Below are 21,706 nucleotides of genomic sequence, written 5' to 3'. Positions count from 1 at the left end.
ACTGCCCAGCCCATCAAGAACCATCTTCACTATCTACAATACTACCCACTTTTGTGTCATCTGCAAACTTGCTAATCATGCCATGTACATTCTCATCCAAATTATTAATATAGATGAAAAACAGCATTGGGCCCAGCACCGAACACTGAAGCACACCACTAGTCACAGGCATCTAGTGTGAAAAGCAACCTGCCCCCATCCCTCTCTGCTTCCTTCCATGAAGCCAATTTTTTATCCATTGAGGTATCTCTCCTTGGATCCCATGGGATCTAATCTTCCAGAGCAGCCTACCACGCAGAACCTTGTCGAATGCCTTGTCAATGCAATATTTATGGAAGAAACATAATATTTAAAAATCAAAACATCAATATGGGATAAATTTCCAATTTTCTGAATAATCTGCAATAATTGTCAAATGTCATTAACAGTATTACTTAAGGATTTAAGAACTGATTGGGAGCTTACCACAGTGCAGCATAATGGCCAAAACCACCACAGCAGGATCAATGCCAACAGAAGGAACAAAACCAATAGTGCAATTAGAAGAATTGTTCCATCAGACTGAAAATGAAAATAAAGGATTTTTTTAAACTTGAGATGTAATGAAGTAAAATATACTATTAATTACAATGTAACAAAACTTATACAACATGGTGAAATTATTTGCAGGACTTAGAGATGCTTGGTGTTCAGAATAAACGGTGAAAATATAGCAATAGGGAATTGCTCCATGGGGCCAGGAAGAGATAAAGAAACTTACTCTATAAAAGGAAGATAATGAGAGAAAATAGTTGAAGATGCCTCAGAGAAGTGCAAATAGTTTTGTAAGGTGAGCAAGGATGTCTTCGAGCTAAAAAGATGAAAGAAAACAAAGGCAGAAATAAGATTGAGAAAAATACCTCACTTTAAACAAATGACAGAAGAGATAAGTAATATAGTTTTTAAACAAAGAGCAAAGTTCCTGAGATGCTAGAAACCTGAAATTTAGAAAAAAATCCAGAAAAACAAAAACCAGAAAATACCAGCAATATTTCACAGATTAGTCAGTATATGCACTGACTACAATAGTTAACTTTTCAGATCAATTTTCCATTAATTAGATATGAAATGTTAATTGTTTTTATCTGAACAGATGCTTGTGTACCTGCTAAGTATCCCTTACATTTTTTGTTTTTTTATTAAAATTAGTTTAATATTGGGCAGTAACAGAAAGCAGAGGGACATCACCAATTATATTTCATTGTGACTCATTCGTTTTTCTTTATTCTACCATTATCAATATTCATTTACCTTCTGTTAATATTTTTATGGGGAATGCAAGAGCTATCAACAATGATCTTATTAGAAGAATAAATTATAACATGAGCATTGCCATGAAAAATAATTATTCATACCATTTTTTTGACGCATTATTTCCCCAGACATTAATTTTAAATCTGTCACAAACTACAATTTTTATCCAAAATGGCTTGCACACATTCTTGGGCACCCTGAAAATGCCAAGATCTTATGGACTCCATGCTTCCCAGAAATAATTTTCAAATCTTACCCCTTTCAAATTATTTCATTGTGCATTGTAACAATTTCTAACTATACTCTTCACCTTTATGTCCCAGTAATCTGCTTTTGTTCATTTAGCAGGTCAGCTGTGTTAGTAGATTAGCTACCTGAAATTGGAGAATTCAATGTCTATACCATTAGGTTGTAAGGTACTCAAGTGGAATATCTGTTTCTCCAGGTTGCTTGTGGCTTCACTCTGGTAATGGCAGGAGCCCAGGATAGTAGTCAGTGTGGGAGTGAGAATGGGAGTTACAATGATTAGCAACCGGGAGATCTAGCAGGCCTTGATGGACTGAGTTTGGTGAAATGGTTACATAGTCAATTCTTTAGATTAGAAAATAGGTGCAGGAGGAGGCCATTCGGCCCTTCGAGCCAGCACTGCCATTCATTGTGATCATGGCTGATCGTCCCATATCAACAACCCATGCCTGCCTTCTCCCCATATCCCTTGACTCCACTAGCCCCTAGAGCTCTATCTAACTCTCTCTTAAATCCATCCAGTGATAGAAACATAGAAAATAGGTGCAGGAGGTAGAAAATAGGTGCAGGAGGATGTATTGCTGATGTAAAGAAGACCACATCAGGAACATCTGATTCACACTCATTACGAGTGTCATAGAGTCAGAGTGATACAGTGTGGAAATAATTTTCTTTTCACTTACACGACCTAATGCATACTTACACAATGTGTACTGGTGATGCTGACAGAACTCGAGATGAATGTTAATCCCTGGTTCATGCTCACTTGCAGGTAAACCACCCTAAAAGAAAAACGTCAATAATGATTTCAATCTTTCAATTCAACAGGTAGAAATTCAATTCAATTTGTACTGAACATTGTTCTATCAAATGCAGCATATAAACAGTACAGTAAAGTGGAAGTTTTGCAATGGAATTTCTATAACATTACATCTGGTGGGAATGAGGTTCTGTGTACCGAGATTTTCCATGTTCTTCAAAACCTCGTAGGTTTCTGCCTTGTGCCCCAGTTTCTTTCCACGACCAAAAATATCTGTCAGTAGGTTAATTGGCCACAGTAAGTTATCCCTTAGTTTAGGCAGGTGACAAAAAGAATCATAAAATAATTGATGGCATATGAATAAGAATGAGCTGCAGGGAAATGTTTAAAGGGGGCATGGGACTGATGAGGATTGCTTTGTGACCATCTGCCTGTCTATTCTGTTAACATTTCAAAATCTTGAGATTAATTTTATAATTGTCTTCTTTGTTGTTTGTCAACCATCTTTTTTTGAGGTATATTTCATATTGTCTTACTTTTCATTTCCAATTCATCAATATATCTCTCAAATTAACTCAGTAACTAATGGGCTGAATGTGTTAAGTTGTTATAGTAAGTAAGAAACTATTTTCAGCATGCTGACTGGGCAGCAATGGGTGGTATGGAAACAATGCCTTTCCACTGCTGCAGTCTCTCATTCAGGCAATACAACAGATGAGGAGGTCGCATATTCTATTTTAAGGATCTTAAGACTATTATTTGAAATTCTTTAACTGTAAACATATACGTTTCTCCATTACCACAGAAAACTATAACATTTATTCCCATTACTAGAGATTCAGTAAAGGAAACATTAAAATGACTTGGGTTCATATCCAGTCTCAACAAACACACCTACAGGAAACCACAATTCTACTCTGTCCATAATTTTCAGTTAAGCACTAATTTAGATATCTGGTTAAGCAGAAACTGTGCATTAAGCTGAGTTCATCTCATTTTTTACTGTCTTCACTGTGATATTTTGTTTCTTGCAAGTAATTTTTTCATAATTCAATTTTGGATTAATACTGTCACGTGGAACTGCATCTGGTTTTGATCACTTGAACATGTTCATGAATGAATTTTACAGCTTTAGCAGACAGTACATTGGCCAAAACATTAACTACTGTTTAAGAATCAATCTGAAACATCAACATCAACATTTATCCTAAAGAGTCTCTGCCACTAAACCTGCGCATTATTCTTTTCTCACAACCTTGCATTCTATTTTTATCAATTTATTTTATGCTCTTCCATTTAAGGCCACTGTGAAGCTCGCCTCGTGTTACCTATGCTAAACATATTCCTCCAGCAAATTTCCATATAAAAACATTTCTCCTAACTTATTTTATAATCCACTTGATGACATTTTAAAAGTGCTGCTCTTTCATTACTGATTCCTAAGGGAATGTTTTTTCACCATTCATCCTATTAACATCCTGTTAAAATCTTTCATAATTATCTTTATATGTAATATTCTTTAGTCTGGTAGAAGTAACTACAATTTTAAATCTCATTATTTCTTGCCCTATTAAACAGTGTATTCTTCACAGTTTCAATGCCTTTTCAATAATGACTCAGAAACTCACTTTATGTAGCCTTGCTGGTTTATTTAATCATTAAGCAATCTAAATATTACATCACCTATCTGCATTCACAGTTTATGGACTTCTATGCTTTCTTGTATTTATCATCTGATGGGAGTTTGTTCTTCCATTCCTGGCTTTATTCAGTAGTATTTAATTTATTGCATCTGCCTGTATATTCTATTAACATTTCAAAATATTGGAGATTATTTTTATAATTGTCGTCTTTGTTTGTCAACCATTTTTTTTTAGGTATATTTCAAAATATCTTCCTTTTCAATTCCAAATCATCAATATATCTTTCAAATTAACTCAGTAACTATTGACTCAATTCATCATAACCTCATTTCTTGTTATCAAACAATTTTCCATTAATACAGAACATTTTGTCAAATTATGTAACTGAAACGCCATCTTCTTTCTGAAATTTGTAAAAAATAAAGTAAATATTTATTAACAAAGTAGAATTTAACACTGGCCGGAGTGGAAAATAAATGATTGTCACAGTCACATGTCATGTGTTCTACTCAGTCTTGAGAAAGATTATTGTGTGAATGACCTATCCTGTATACTCAATACCATTCTCAAAACTTTTATCCTCCAGGCATATAATCCTTCTTTAGCTCGTCCCTCCTTAATTATTGTTTTATATTTCTATAATCTTTGCCATTTTCCTCCTCAGAAGGGACAGACACCCAATGTCTAACAGTTGCAGTGGAAGACCAAACAGCTACAGTACAAATGTTGATTGCTTATTACTACAGTAGACACTAATGTGTAAAGAACTGGTATGAACCCAATGGGTTTAATGGTCCCTCGAGTTATTTTCAATCAATACTGATGAGCATAATCAATGTATATGATTAGTCTGACCAGGATTGCTGAACAGGAATCGTTGTATTATTCTTATAACTCGGAATTCCGAAAACCGAAAAGCTCCGAAAACCGAACACTGCATGTAAGTATATTTTCATGTGTTTAGCTTAGTTTAGCTTAGTTTGAGCCAGTTTATGTTTAAAGTTTTACTTAATGTTTTATCTTTTTTTTAAATTATTTAATCGGGGGATTCAAGAATCCCCGAGCTAGGCCACCTAAGGCCATGTAGCCCCGCTAGGGTGACAAGAGAGCGCTACCTCCCTCACTGAGTAACTGCCGGGATCGAGGCGCAAACTCGCGACCTTGCGGCCACGAGCCGAGCACTCTACCACTGAGCCACCCGGTTAAAATCTACGCAAAAAAATCTTCCATTCCGAAATCCGAAAAATTCCGAAAGTGTCTGGTCCCAAGGTTTTCGGATAAGAGATTGTGAACCTGTAGTAAGAATTACATTTAATTGAAAGCATTTCACATGATACAAAAATCATAGTGCATTACTCACATTCCAACTTCATCTATCACCGGAGCAGGGCAGAGTAAATAATTATCTTCCACAACAAGAGGTTTCTCAGCTAAAAATGATAAATATTTGTTAGTGCTGGACGTGAATATGTCAAAAAGCAATCAAAATGTACTCAGAATAATATAGCATGTTGCGGTGTAAATTTTTTATTCAATGTGAATAATCTTGTGATATGTTACTGAGTTAAAGGCAGGAGTTACTATTGTTCCATCAATAAAATATTTTGGGTTGTGCACAAAGAAAAATCAAGTTATCTTCACCATTCATTAGTTTAGGAATGTTAGTGTCATAGAAGTGTTGCTAATACTATTACTGGTTTTAGGGCTATCACTAGAGGTCATTTCTGTTCTGGTCATGGTGCTGCATGTGACATGATACACAGCTAGAGTGCCCTTCCACCTCAGAAAAAAATCCTTGTCATTGTACTTCAAACCAGAAGTAATACAATCCAAAATAGCACTTATCCTCCCAATTGTTTGTTATATTTTTGTGTTCACTTCTTGTATTTCATAAACCCACATAGTTCCTCAGTTACCACATCATTTCTCACCTTCTTAGTAATTAAAATGGATTTAATTATTCTGATTTTAAGGTGCATAAAATAACCCCTCCCTCTCCCCACCCTTAAATTTATTTGTCTCGCCCATGAATCTTATTAATATGGTATCGTTTGAAACTGCTACTTTAGCAGCACCGCCCAAACCTCTAACCTACACAACCAAGAAGGACGAAGGCAGTAGACAGATGGCAACGCCATCACCCAAAGGTTCCCAATTTGCTCCTGGAAATTTACCACAGCTGGGTCCAAGTTGTGGAACTCATCACTCAACACCTTTTGAGCTGCTTTTATTGTGAGAAGTTCAGCATCTCAAAATGGTGGTTCACCACAATCTTCAAAAAGGACAATAATAGCTGCCCATGTCAACCACATCCAGATCCTGAAAAATGAATAAAACTCTATTTGGAAATGCAGAATGAAAGTGAGAATCTCGTGGTGAGGAAGTTGAGAATCTATGTAACCTTAATCTTCACAGAAAAGGCAGTCCAGTCACAAGACTGATTTAAGTCCTACTGAAGAATGTCATATATCTCAGTGATGACAGCATAGGAAAAAACAGAGGCACTGAATATATTCCTCATCAAAGAGGACCAGTTAAGATGTGGTGCCTCTGAGGATTCTGCGGCTGGTGGCTCTTCACTGATGAGCATGTCTTTGCCTCAGTCCACTTAGCCACACTTGGTGGTCACTTATGGCCATAGCAATGGTAATTCACTGAGATTGTCGTTGCACTAGTACCTCAGCAGTGAAAGGAAAAAGCACTTCCCATTCATTGCAATGCACTCAGTTTGAAATTATTCTTTGATTAATCAGTGGCAGTCGGGTTGTCAATCAAAGGATGCAGGTTTAAGGTAATTGACAAGATATGTACAGAAGATGCAAGGTGATATTTGTCCTGCAATCTTGTGGTAATCTATATTGCATTTACTAAAATGATAGTATTTGCAGATTCAAAAATAATTTTCAAATGAGAATTAGATTAATACTTTAGTGAAAAAATGTACACACTCACTATAGGAGCACACTTGGGAAAATGAACAACCTATTAAGTCGACTGATTAAAGTACCATTGACCATTGATGTGAGAGGATGAATGCCCTTTTTTCCACTGATATGACCATTTTTCTTATTTTACAACTTCAAACAATATAACATTTCAGTAATTTGTTATTCTTGCTTATAGACCCCAAACCCAAACTACCGGCAAACATGCATAAGTTTCAAATACAGATTCAAATGTTATAGCTGCAGAACTCTGAGCTTTGATGTTGAATCCTCTACAAATAGTAATATAAAATCCAATAAAATGACAACAAAAATGTGAAAAATAGATTGTCAAAAATTAGCATTTTCTGACTGCTTTAATTTTCCTTGTTCATTCATGTTCTGCTCACTGAAAAGCAAGGAAAGGTTCATCCAACCAGCATTTCCATTTGTTACGTGAATGCAACTCTTCAGCTCACTTGCCAGAAGGTAAGCTTAAGTAGTTGAAAGGAAGTCCCTTGAGAAATTTTCTTCCTACCCTCAAATGACCTTGCCAAGACTAGCAAACTTAGCTTCTGGAGGATTCCTTCGTGGAAAAGAAGGACAAAGCTGGGCTTTCAATGGAGGCTCTCAAACTGAGTAAATCAGTATCTTGGTGATATAGTCTGAGATCATTCTGTGATCAAATCAATAATCTTCAGAATGACATAGAGGTTGTTGAATTGAGAATGAAAGTAAAAAAATAATAATTATCCATTATGGCAGATATTGAAAAAACTGTTTAGTTATGCTTAAAATTGGAACAATCCTTAGTAAACTGGGATGTTTTAATATATTTTGTTTTACGTAAATGTAAAAGCAATCATGATTATGGTCATTAATTTTAATCTAATATTAGATCTATATGTTTAATTATGTTTGGTTATCCAATTATAAATTAGGTATTAAGAAATATATCTTTGTGAATTCGGAAATGTCAATTGCTGTTCACTGCCCGATGACAAAACATATTTGCCATCCTGCCTGAATAGATTAAAGCAAGATGACTTGGTCCTAATCTTAGCAATAATCATGTGTGAATCATCAGACTAAATACAGTAGAGTTATTGTTTAAAAATCTCAAGACTGAAAATGGTAGGTTATAAATTTAGAACTGTACTCACTTATCACCTCTGTGTCATTTATCTTGAAGCTGCAAAGAACTTGATCAACGCTCCGTGCATGGGAAAATCCATTGCCTCTTACCACAACCTGATACGATTCTGCGACGATAGCAAAATAACATGAATATTACAACTGTCTATCAACACTGAAACAAAAATGAATTAAATATTTTAAATGCAGATATTTGTATTGAGACTTGTTTGACAATTGCATTACATGTGAAGATTCATTGGAGTCATCAATAAAACACAAACCCAAGCTTGAACACACCATGTAATAATGGATTCTCTACCGATATCCAGTGAATGCAGCTGAGAATTCAATGCGTTCCTAACATCGCCTAATGGAACTTCTTTGTGTTTCTTTATGTTGTGTCAACACAATTTGAATTTATGCACCATTCCCAAATTAACTCTGACTGAATGTTTTAAGCAAGTATGTTAATGCGACCAATTCAATTTTTCCCACATACTCAGCATGCTTGTATTTCTTCTTGTTATCAGCAGATAACTTTTTAATATGAGCTTGTCATGGCACTTATTCAACAATCTTTGATTTCAGCACTGCATTCATTTCAGAAGTTGTGTTATTTATTTGAAACATAAATCAAGTACATATTTTAACTGATTTAATTAAGTGTCAATACTTTTGGAGTTTATATATTCAATTTATGTTTCTTAAAATTTGGACGACCATAGCTGTTCATCATTGTAGATCGAATTTAGTTAAATATGCCTGGAAAAGGGAATTACATGAGAAAGTAAAATAAAGTTTGGAAGTTCTGCAGATTTTTTCTTGATTTAGGTTTCCAAATACCTTATATCCAATTAAGTTATTTAATGAGCAATCAAGTTGTAACAAAGAAAATTCCAAACGTGTAGTTAAATTCTACAAATCCCACGTGCAAGATCAAATTATCTTTTTGATAATATTAAGCATTATTGCCCAAGACAGGGAACAACTCCCTAGTTCATCAAATTAGTGCCAAGAGACCATTAGAAATACCTGGGGTGTTATAGGGAGATTAATTTAATATTTTCTCTAAAATACTACATCTCAAATAATGCAGGGCTCCATCAGTATCCCACCAGAGTGATATAATAATTTGACTCAAAGGTGAGAATACTATTGCTGGTTGAGATGATTTAAACTAGGGTATCTCTTTTCCCTTGAACAAAAGCAGTATATAGATGTAATAAATCCTACCAATAAAATACATTGAATTAGTCATAACAACATGTTTAAAGAAGCCAAACTAGAGTTGTAAAAGCCCAAGTATGGTCTGTCACTTCAGTTCATTATTTATATGGATCATGTTGTCTATCAAAAAAAGACACAAAGCATATTGTGCAGCTTACTTCATACCGTGATTCAACATGTCAATATGTCGAAAGGAGTTTTAGCTATCTTCTCATTAAAAAGCAAAGATGACCTAAAGTGGATGTGGGCCTTTACTGACTGGGACAGGAGAATAAGGATACGAAAAAGCAAGTAAACAAATACTGAAGATAGACACAAATGCTGGAGTCACTCAGCGGGACAGGCAGCATCTCTGGATAGAAGGTATGGGTGACATTTCGGGTCAAAACCTTACTTCAGACTTCCGAACAAAGTATTTGCACACAATTACTGTGTGCCTGTCTTCCTGGAAAAGGACACCTAAAACGTCCCAATATGTGATGGGAACTATAGGTGAGAATAAAGAATATAAAATAAATTACAATTGAGAAAAAAAACAAGTAATGAAGAAATTAATGGAATTTAAAGGTAATAAAACCCCAGAACTGATGACTAAAGATTCCTAATATTTCAGATGAGGGGGTTATTGAAAAGGTGGAAGCTCCATTTGTAATGTTCAAAAATACAACAAATTTCAGGATTTTTAACAGATTGGAAGGGGACAAATGTAACAATCTAAAAAAGATTACTTGGAGAAAATAGGAACGTTAGACCATCTAACCTAAAGGAGCTGTCCCACTTGGGTGACCTAATTGGAGAGTTTAGAAGAGTTTGAAAAAATGTCATGTTGAAGACCTCCTTCGACTATGTAGAAGACCTCCTACGACTTCATTGAAGACCGGCTTCGACTAGCTATGACTAACTTCGGGAAAATTGGGCAACGAGTAGTGGAGAGTGAAGACGACCTCCTTCGATCTCCTTCAACCTCCCTTCGACTATGATGAAGCCTACCCTCGATTACCTACGACTAACATGCCGACCTACTACAACCTACCAGTAAAAAAAGTATCGATTTTTTTCCATGGTGACCTTTTTTTCACTCGTGGGCATTTTTCAACACGTTGAAAAATACGCCGCGACCTAGCTGAGGCCTCGAGTACGCGGGGACTACTCTCGAGCATGAAGGAGAGTACAGACCTCGTGTCGACCAGGCTGCGAGTATGAGTCTAGGGCAAACTCGCCAGAACTCGTGGAATAGGTCGCCCAAGTGGGACAGCCCCTTAAAACAAGTAGTAGGGAAAATATAGGGTGAATCAGGTTCATCAGTCTGAAGAAGGGTCTCGACCCAAAACGTCACACATTCCTTCTCTCCAGAGATGCTGCCTGTCCCGCTGAGTTACTCCAGCATTTAGTGCCTATCTTCGGGAAACTATAGGGATCAGATATGAAGGATCAAGTAACAAGGGACTTGGAAAATACCAACAGGATTGGATAGAGCTTAAAAGGATTTGTGAAAGGGATCACTCATTATGATCACTCATTCCTATCCTAGGAAAATAAGTCCAAATGATCCAGATGATGTGGTGATCATCAGCAAGATTTTAATATGCGGTGGCAGCGACCACCCGCGGAGTTTGAACCGTCGCCTCGGCGCAGAGGGAGAACAAAGAGGGAAGAGACAGAGACTTTAAGATTTTGCCTTCCACCACAGTGAGGAGGTGTTTGGTGAACTCACTGTGGTGGATGTTAAATTTGTGTTGATTGTGTGTTTTTGTCATTTTTTAATTATATGTATGACTGCAGGGAAACGAAATTTCGTTCAGACCGAAAGGTCTGAATGACAATAAACGAATCTAATCTAATCTAATCTAATATGATGCCATACAAGAAATTATTTTTTTAAATCACGTGCAGGGTGTTGAGGCAATATACTGCTCTTGACCGATGGCTGGTTAACAGACAGAAAACAGAGAGTAGGAATAAACAGATGAGTTTTGTGTTGGGTGGTTATGACCAGTGGGATCGGTGTTGGGTCCCTAATTGTTCACAATCAACATCATTGGTTTGGATAATAGATTTCTAGATATTAAAAGAAACAGAGGGTGAGGGGTGGGCACAGGAAAGTGATGCAGAGTTAAAAGATTAGACGTGATCATATTGAATAGTGGGTCAGACACAATGGCCAAATTATCTCATCTTTCTTCCATTCCCCATGTACTTATTTTCCATCTTGATTGTCCAATCCAACTTCTTATAGGCAGATTTTAACTAATTGGACATCATTAATTTGTAAATCTTCCCCCTTGCTTAATGAATTCAAAGATCAAAGATATATTTTGTACATATTATGTTTTTTTCATTCTACAATTAGTGTAATGTTAAGGGTAAATATATGAAGATTGACAATTGGAAGCCCGATTTCAGTTCTTTTTCATTAGCTGCTTGGGAGACTATATTGTGTTAAATACTTTCTTTGGTGCCACTTATAGAGTCATAGAGTCACTTTAAGTGAGTTACATCCTGTAGGTCACTTGCTTGTGTAGCTTTAAATTATATTTTTGCGTCCAAGTACCATCACAGTTTTATTTCATTACGAAAAATGATTACCTTAAAAATTGAGCTTGCTATAATGTTCCACGTTTTATAGTATTAACCTTAATATTTCTCACGATGGACCAATTGAAACAGTTTTAGTCCATAATTAAAACTGTGTTATCTTACGTTATAAGATGATTACAATTAATAGCAGTAGAATGAAATTCTTATTTAGAATATTTAAGAAATATTAATAAATAAGGATGTTAATGTTTATAATGCAAATTTAACAATCTCAGGAAAACAAATTAAAAAATGGCTGGGACAAGACAAATAAAGCTATGAGTATAGAAAACTGTGAACTGCCCTCTTGTTAATGTCACAGGGTTTAATCACGTCATTATAGCTTACATCTATTGCTCTTCTGATGTCTCACTTGCCATGTCAGCCGAGGTATAACGCTAAACCTCCATTCTGTCAGCTAGCAAACAGCTCAAATCTTGAATAACAAGTCATTACAATAAAGTATTCCAGTTTAATTTTACATTAATTTCTTCTCTTGTTCAAACTTATAGACCAGCTCACAAATCAAATTCTTGCTCATGCCCAGCTGTATGTGATTATTATGAAAGCTGAATGCCGAAATGGCTAATTCTATTTAATTTCAGTTTCTGACTGTGACCGAGTCCTTTTCTTCCTTAGTTACTGTCAGATTGTACATTTGTCGATTTTGACAAGATAGCGAAGGGAAAAAGGTCAACTCTGAAATAATCAGGCAGCGCTGGCAGCGAGATGGTGGGTTGAAGCTGGTGCGCGCTGGCTGTGCTGTCGGCTTTGCTTTTGTTACTCTGATGAGAAGCTGACTGTTTGCATCCACACCTGGTAGTTGACGTGGCCAGTAGGATGCCACATCCAGCAAAACCTTTCAATCATGTCTATGTACCATGAATATAATCAAAGCAATGATGCTGTCAGCTTATATACAATGCACCTCCAACTCCAAATTGATGGCCTGTTTACAGGCTGCACGTCCTGGTCATTTTAAATCAGCCTTATTACCAAGATATCAGCATGTTACTCTATATCAGGAACTGCAGTATGCAAATGTTGACCATGAATCCATCAGTGTAGAGGCAGGAATCATGAAGTGGCATGTAAGGAAACCAGTGATATCTTCACACATGCCCGTCACAATTCGGGAATGGCAACTTGTATTATATTTCAGCTCTCTTGGTTCACTCTCTACATTGTCTGCATAAATGTTTAGCAAAGCAGAATTTTATGAACCCTAACAAAGATTTTATATCAAGTTGTCCAAATATTTAAATATGATTCACAAAAAGGAAAAAGAATATTAATTGGACAATCATTTACTCATTGTTTCGCTGATTTTTGTTATAGCTTTCAATATATATGTCCAATCAATTTTATAACCAAATATAGACATTACCAGTGAATGTTTAATGTGAGTGGATTGATTCATGTCCGTTTCATAATCTTGAAATTGTTAGAATAAGCAATATATATATTCCACAAATATGGAAAACATGTACTGGCAACTGCTATTAGTTTTATGGAAACAACACATTTTCCTGCAGTGACTGAAATTATTTGAGTGATTGGAGTCTTAAATGTTAATGATTATACCGAGTAATTTTAAGCAAAGCGAACAGTTGGAATGCTAATCAATAAATGAGGAGAAACAGGGTGGAGACTTAAAACCATTGTTTTTCTCAATATTGTCAATTTCAATACTCAATGGGTTGGGTCAAAATTAGCCCTAAATAGTTATCACCGTTATTTATTTATTGACATCATTTAGAGGATGTACATAAACTAAATTTTGTCGATACATAATTTGCATTTATATAAATATTTATTGTAAGATTTAAGTTACCAAAAATATAATGATAGTTTTTTTAAAATGTAGATAAGCAATTCCTGTTTTATTTTTTATCCAATTATTCTTAATTAGGCAATTTAAATGGACATTAAGGATTATTTTCAGACAATTATTGATGAAGCTTTTCCCCCCGATGATAAAAGGGAATAAATATCTGCTCGGCACAGGATAGAAGGGAAATAAACAGGAATATAATAAATTGCTGGTTTCATGCTATGGAAAGCTTTTGGTCAGAAAAGTCTCGACCCAAAACGTCTCCAGAGATGCTGTCTGACCCACTCCATCTTTTTGTGTTTATCTTCTATATGAATTTTCAATTACTTACTTTGGAGGGAGAAAGGGAAATATTTCAGGACTCACATGAGTTAGGTGGAATACATGTTAAAATTTATGTTGTTTAATTTCATAAAACAAATGATCATCATTTGGTAACCACATGATTTACTATCATCCATTTAATGCCCCAAATAAACCTCAGATTGGGGACCCTAAACAATGGGATTGATAGTTTAAATCAGCTTTGTGGGGATCATATTTTATGTCATAACACTTTGACCTTTGTGACTAACAACTCAGGCAATAGCTAAGGTAAAAAAATCCTCCAACATAAATTTTAGTACACATTAGTTTGACTGCTGTGCATGTGTGTTTAAGATTTACCTTGCTGTCAATTGAATGATAAACTACAAACTAAAACTTATGTTAGCACGAAGTAAACCATACTGAAATATTACAGGAACCAACTGAAAAACAGCTGGTAACACATACACTACTTTAATAAAATTATTGCCTGTGAACAGATCAGTCGAACCCCATTTTATGTTTTTTTCCCCACTGATAGTTAAGTCTATATCTCTTACTTGCTTATAGTTTTTTTTATATTAGTGATATGATGATTATAAAAGCAATCTGATAACCCTTTGAAAAGTCAAGTAACCCTGAGGTTGCTACTCAAAGCTAATTAGGAAATATTGTAGTTTTTCAGAGGCTAAGAACATAAACCTGGCAAACAAGGTATGTAGCAAAGGTTGAATTATTTATTCATCCAAACACTATTTGTGCCTTGAGATGAAAGATCACATACTTGCTATTATTAAATATTTAATCTTGATAGACACATTTCATAAATTCTAGGAGCAGAATTAGGCCATTCGGCCTATCAAGTCGACTCCACCATTCAACCATAGCTGATCTATCTTACTCTCCCAACCCAATTTTCTCCTACTTTTGCCCCTTAACCCCACATCCCTCATTCCACATGCCTCGCCATCCACAGTTGTGCGTTTCATGCAATCTGTTGCATGCTTCAAACACAAGTCAACTTATGTGTTTCATGTTTTACATTTAGAACTGAAAGCTTAGAAGGATAAACAAGTAGCTAAAATGATCAGGAACTGTGTGTTGAACAGTTACCAGTAAGCATGTTTGGGATTGATCCAAAGATAAAAGTGTTGGAACAGTTTCTTGACAAAGCAGTTAAGAACTCAGTTTTAAAGTATCATCATATGAATGACGCAAAGCCTGTTAACAGATTTGACAGTAAAATCAACATTTTTGAATTACCTCAATGTTTTTTAAATCAAATCATTTACTGATGCTTTGACTTTTATCAGAAATTAATACCCACCTCCTGCACAGACACTTGATGGTTCAACTGCTAGAATTTCAATGCAAGATTTCTTAAGAATCTGTTAAGACAGTAAGTATGAAAACATTTTGGTGCTTATTTGTGATTTGAACAACAGAGAGATTTTTTTTTAAAAGCATTCATTTTTTCCGAGTAAACTGAAGAAAAATATTTTCTTTATCAATTTCATCAGCATCACTGTAGAAAAAGCCACCATGCTTTAGACCTACCGAATCAATAATGCTTCCTAATGCTTGAAATCCACCCGTTACTGGGAACACATGATTGATGCTGTCAGCAATTCTGGCTAACTAGAAAAGAAAGTCTTTGGTTAGATAATAATTAAATTGAGGCACCCTGCCGGTTCTTTTCCCATTATTCAGTGGAGTTTACAATGAACACTTGAAACAAAACATACAAATAATATGCATGGATTTTTAAGCTACATTGCTGCACAAAAGTCCAATCAAAATATGTTGCAAGTAGGATTTCATGACATGTCATTTCTTGGCCCGTTGGCACTGCACTGCTAAGAGTACTACCAATACTTACTAGAGTTCATTAGCACATCATCATGCCCTTCAAACCATCTACAAAGATGTATTTTTTTTAATTTATACTTGTCTTTTGTAGCATCCAGAAAATTTGAATGATTCAGCTAATTTATGTTTTTTGTATAACTACCAATGTGGAAAAGAATACACAAACTTTGCAGCATCATTCCTGCAAAATAGAAATGATCTCTTTGGCTGCTTGTCTTTTTGCAATATTTTCAGTGATTGCTCGAAGTACACGTTAACTCTCTCAATGCATTCACCGAGAAAAGTTACTGCGTCAATAATCCTGTATTAGGTCTTAAATTATGAAGGTCGCTAAAACAGGAACATAGTGGCTAAAGGGCCTGTCCCACGAGCATGCGACTCCATGCGGCAAGCGCAACCTAAAGGGCCGGTCCCACCAGCATGCTCCTGCATGCGGCAAGCGCGATCTAATGTGGTTTCTTGAGCCGTACGGCCTTGCGGGGCCGGTCCCACTTTGATCGCCGGAGCCGTATGGAGTTGTGCGGAGCTGAAACTGACCGGCTTCAAAAATTCCGCGTGGCAACCGCCTCGACGGCGTACGCATCGCCTCGACGCCGTACGCTCGTCGGACTTCGCTCGGACTTCACGTCACTCACTCGACCTCCGTGCGTACGGCGTCGAGGCGGCTGCGGGCTTTAGGTCGTGCTTGCCGCATGGAGTCGCATGTTCGTGGGACAGGCCCTTAAAGCACAATAGAGGGATAGAGTAGAGAAAACACTGCTCATCCCAACGTGGTCCTTGCCATGGGTGTGCTGTTAGTGATCTTTGAAAAGCGTGATGTGAATTTGATTTTGGATAAATAAATTTCAAAACAATGTACATTGTACCTGAGTTTCATTGAAATCTTTCACACCAACGCAATAAATTGTAGCTCCATAACTTCTCGCTCTTTTAGCCTATGCAAAAAGATATTTGTTAAATTTTGCTGGTGCTAGAGATAAACTATGACTTTCTTTGTTTAATAGCTATGAGTACTTACTTCAGCTTGTGTGTGGTCATACACGTCGTCAATTAATTCCCCATCTGTCAATGCAATGATGACACTAGCAGCTCGAAGTCCTGTGATTGTAGAATCAAAATTAATATTTATTTCTAATATGCACTTTTTTAATGGCAGGTAATAACTCACCTTCCTCTGTTCCCGCCATCCTTGCAACTCAAAATCCCCAAAACAATTTCAGACTTTTAGAGATACAGTGCAGAGACACCTTTGGCCCACCAAGACTGTGCTGACCAGCGATCACCCCGTCCACTAACACTGTCCTACACACTAGGGACAATTTACGATTTTACCGAAGCCAGTTAACCTTCAAACCTGGATGTCTTTGGAGTGTGGGAGGAAACTGGAGAAAACCACGGGGTCACAGGGCAAACGTACAATCTCCATACGGACAGCACCTGTAGTCGGCATCAAACCCAAGTCTCTGACATTGTCAGGCAGCTCCTCTATCGCTAAGTCACTGTGCCGCCCTACAGTTTCGACCAACTAAGTTAAGGGAAATTAACATGAATAATTCAAACAGATTTTCTGTATGCTTTTCAGAAATTGTAATTGAAAATTAATCTTACCATTGGGAAGATTACTTTGTCAACTTTGATAAAGTAAAATACTTTCTTAGCAATCTAATTACTGAACTAATATTAATTTACTTGGAAAGTGACTAGTATGTGTACAAAATAGAGTGAACTGAAGATCATAAAGGAATGTTTGAAGGAGTTTAAATTGGGAGCATCTCTTAGTATATATTTCATCTGTTCATCTCCTCTGTTGCAAAGTCAGACTTTACTTACTACTGTTAATACTTTGTGTGAGGCTATCCATATAGGGAATGACTTTCTGCACTCATCACCAGCCCAAAGCTACCAAAAACACTATGACCCACATACAAGATGTGGGTCAACATTATTACCAGTCGCAAAGGTCCTATCTCTCCAGTTCTATGTCTGATGATTCCCCCGTCAGACTCTGTTTTATTATTCATCTCTCAAAAATGATATTTCGGTATTGATGCCTTCCTAATCATCAAAGATCTTTAAAATGTTAACTCTGAGACCGTTATTATATTCATGAAGCACTTTGATGGCAGAAAAGTTTCTGATATCCCTTCTATATATTAAAATAGAATAATTTCCGGTGCTGGTTTTCTTAGTCTCCAGTTGTGTTAATGTGCAGTGGCAGCACCGTGTATAAAAGTCAACGCGCATTAAAATCAAATTTCCCGCTCTCTGGGGAGCTGCAGTGACTTATGGGGGATATTACAAGAAGCATAAAATGTGATTTTAATATGTACTGACTTTTTCGTGCGCTGCCACTGTTGCGCACTAAAGTGATCGTGTAGTGGGAGACTGAGAATTAAATTATTTTAATTAGGACGTACAATGTAAATCGGAATATTTTCTTGAAACAAAGCAAATTCTACGTAAGGTCAATGGTCCCAAGTTGGACAGTATTCAAAAAAACTCCACGTATTCGAAAGAAGACGGCTGCCAAATGGGATTATGAGAAATCCAGCTAGAATTGCCAGACAATCAGAAATTAGATTGAGATTCTTGGTACCACTGTTGTAGTTGTCTGTGTTAGACAATGGGCTCTGATCGGCTGTATTGCATGTGACTACAGTCATTTCTAATACTGTGGTTGCATATTGTGTTGTACGTTGACAAAGAATGTATAGACCTCAACATCAGAGCATTCGAAGCACAATACAGGAAGTGTAGATATAAATGTTCAGTATTTGCTTGTCCTCCATTGGTTTAACTCCAGCTAATGGAACATATTACTGCCTATTAGGTCAACGAATGCAGGCCCAGTGCCCAGATACAACATTGGCAAGTCTCAATAATACCTCACTACATGTAAAACGAGACCTGATGCCAAACTTCAAGTAATGCCAAAGATTTCTTGCAGTCTACATAGTAATCTGCACACCTGATCACTTTCCATGTCCTTTGAGATTTACCAACTTTAATTGTATCATTTAGAAAGTCTCAAATAAATCCCATAAACCTGTTGTCAAAGAATAGGGTGTAGAAAATAGATAATGCACTATCAACAATGTATTTCCATGCCTTCTGGCAACTACAAAATATTGGCAGAGACCTGGGAACTATCTATTTGTCTACTTTATTGGCCATGTCTGATGGTCTACCAGGTCAGGGAGAAGAGACAGAGAATGGCATTAATATTAGTGTATGTGTAACACAGTCAGAAAAATACATTTTTGAAAAGTAAAGGCATAGAATAATATGTGAATGATAGATGGAGACTGCACCTAAAAAGTCCTTAACACGTATAACAAAAGCAGGTTGAAAATATCAGAAGAGCATCAACAACTTGCACTTATATTGTCCCCTTGAAGTTGTATTAAGGAAATAAAGCCATTTTTTTAGTTACAAATGGTGATCAAAATTTGTTGATGATGGATTTTAAGAATAGGCTGAATGGAGGAAAAAGATTCAGGTAGCTCCTAGTGATGAGCTGAGGAAGAATGAACATGAGGCCTAAGTCAGAATAGGTGGGTGTGAGCGTCAAGATTGAAGCAGAGGAAGGTACAAAATTAAGAATCCTATGACGGGATTTAAGCACATCTACGTGGATCAGATATGGTCACAAAGAAAGAAGGTTACTGATTACCTGAGTGGTGTTCATGATAAATCTGTTCAGTTGCCTGTAGTGAAATGAAAGAGAATAACTATAAAATGAAAGTAAACTATTCATCATTAACAATGCGTTCTCATAACAGAAGTGATGGGCTTGTATTAAATGATAAAGAACAGAACTTGATGTATAAATTGTACCTTCCTGAAGCCCTCGTGCATAAATGTATCCCCTCCTGGCAATTCATGTTTTAGGGTTTGAAGACCTCTGCGGATAGTTTCCCTTTAATTGATACACAATTATTTAGCAACATCTTATATAGACTCTTTAATATTGCAAAATATCACTATATCTTTCGCAGAGGCTTATCAAATAAAATTATATTCAAAGAAACACTACATCAAATCATATGTTTAAATCATTTAGTATACAAAATCATGAGAGGAATAGATCAGGTAGATGCACAGTCTTTTGCCCAGAGTAGGGGAATCGAGGACCAGGGGGCATAGGTTCAAGGTGACGGGGAAAAGATTTAATAGGAATCCAAGATTTTCACACAAAGGGTGGTGGGTGTATGGAATAAGCTGCCAGAGGAGGAAGTTGAGGCTGGGACTATCCCATCGTTTAAGAAACAGTTAGACAGGTACATGGATAGGACAGGTTTGGAGGGATGTGGACCAAGCGCAGGCACGTGGGACCAGTGTAGCTGGGACATTGTTGGCGGTGTGGGCGAGTTGGGCCGAAGGGCCTGTTCCACACTGTATCACTCTATGGCTTTATGACTCCATATGTATAATTTCATCCTAAATGAAAATCAAAAAATTGCAGATGTTGCAAAATCTAATTTAAGATCTGAAAATGCTAAAAATACGCAGTAAGTCAACCAGCATATGTGGATAGAGAACCAAAAAAATATGTTTCAGGTCAAAAACTTCATCAGAAGTGAAAAAGAGCGAAAATAATTTACATTTTAAGTTGGAAAAATGGTGGGGAAAGAATACAGAATTCAAAGCAAAGCTCTCTGATAAGACAAGCCCAGGAATGCTATTGCAGTAAGCAGTTAATAGGATATGCAGGGAAGATAGAGCAGGCAAAAATAAACAAAGCAATATGGCAAATATGTGAAATGCAGATCAGGGGTGTAGGACATGCCCAGCAGATCAGATAGTATTAGTAACGAGAGATGAACTGAATTAATATTACAAATGGATAATACACAACAGAACCAGTTCTGATACAGAAAGAGATAGCAAGTTACCTGAAATCATTGAAATTGATATTAAGTCCGAAAGGCTACAAAATGCCCAGAGAGAAGATGCAATGCCATTCCTCCAACCTATGTTTAGCCTTATTAGTACAATAAATGAGGCCACAGACAGATAGGTCGTGGGAGAGTGATGTAGAATTAAAATGACAATCATCTCCTGTCAGCGCTTGCTGCAACACAGCAACCAAACGACTTCACAGACATTTTATCACCAGGGAAACTCTAGTTTGCTCCATCAACACACTGGTTTTGTCCTTGGCATTTCTTTCTCATCTTCTCTGCAGGTTAAAACTGACTTGCTTTATCTTGAGCTCTGAACAAAGGGGCTTCCACCAGAAATATTTATTCCATTTCTCTTTTCATAGATTCTGTCTGACCTACTAAATGTTTTCAGCGTTTTTTACCATTCGACCTAGTTTTTATATTGATATCCGGTCAAAGCAGTTGTTTCGCTAGATATTCCTTTGTATTTTATTTCACAAGATCAGAAAGGAAGAGTTTAGTAAAATAAGGTGACTAGTAGTTGCGTAATTATGCACAATTTTCCATCTTATCAAATCTATTCTTATTAAGTACTTACATACTCTATTCCAATATTTACCTATCAGCAGTCAGACTCATCAAGGTTGTACTTCTTGCAGAAAAAACGATAAAAGACATTCGTAGCTGAGGACTGAAAGAAGTTAAATGTAAGTTAAGTAATATATTCAGCTAATATATTTAACAGCAATGATGTTAAAGTGATTTATTGATACCTTAAAAATTTTTCAGCAAGAGCTTCGACAAAAGAATATATTTCTATCCAATGGTTTGTAACACTTCCAGACCTGAGAAAAAATACAATTAACAATTATTCCCACAAATACTGGAAAGTTTTATACAACTTGAGTAACTGTCCTTTAAGTTCTTAAATCACCTGTCTCCTTAAATGTATGTAGTATCTCAGATATGCACAAGTATTGACAGGTGATTGTTGTTAAACTCAA

General features: G+C 36.3%; 1 protein-coding gene across 1 annotated transcript in view; it reads right to left on the bottom strand.

The window, feature by feature from the left end:
* Positions 1 to 21,706, bottom strand: part of antxrl (ANTXR like) — a 63,082-nt gene that overhangs the window by 20,867 nt on the left and 20,509 nt on the right. Inside the window, exons 2-13 of the mRNA XM_033012919.1 lie at positions 21,476 to 21,547; positions 21,322 to 21,393; positions 19,654 to 19,735; positions 19,490 to 19,523; positions 16,835 to 16,914; positions 16,683 to 16,751; positions 15,505 to 15,585; positions 15,275 to 15,335; positions 8,030 to 8,128; positions 5,303 to 5,372; positions 2,243 to 2,321; positions 466 to 561 (exon numbers count right to left, since the gene is read on the bottom strand). Coding sequence (XP_032868810.1) covers positions 466 to 561; positions 2,243 to 2,321; positions 5,303 to 5,372; positions 8,030 to 8,128; positions 15,275 to 15,335; positions 15,505 to 15,585; positions 16,683 to 16,751; positions 16,835 to 16,914; positions 19,490 to 19,523; positions 19,654 to 19,735; positions 21,322 to 21,393; positions 21,476 to 21,547 — 895 coding nt within the window. The remainder of the gene's footprint in view (positions 1 to 465; positions 562 to 2,242; positions 2,322 to 5,302; positions 5,373 to 8,029; positions 8,129 to 15,274; positions 15,336 to 15,504; positions 15,586 to 16,682; positions 16,752 to 16,834; positions 16,915 to 19,489; positions 19,524 to 19,653; positions 19,736 to 21,321; positions 21,394 to 21,475; positions 21,548 to 21,706) is intronic.

Source organism: Amblyraja radiata, chromosome 37 (assembly GCF_010909765.2).
Source record: "Amblyraja radiata isolate CabotCenter1 chromosome 37, sAmbRad1.1.pri, whole genome shotgun sequence".
In the NCBI taxonomy this organism is placed as follows: Eukaryota; Metazoa; Chordata; class Chondrichthyes; order Rajiformes; family Rajidae; genus Amblyraja; species Amblyraja radiata.
This window is presented reverse-complemented; position numbering and strand designations above follow the sequence as displayed.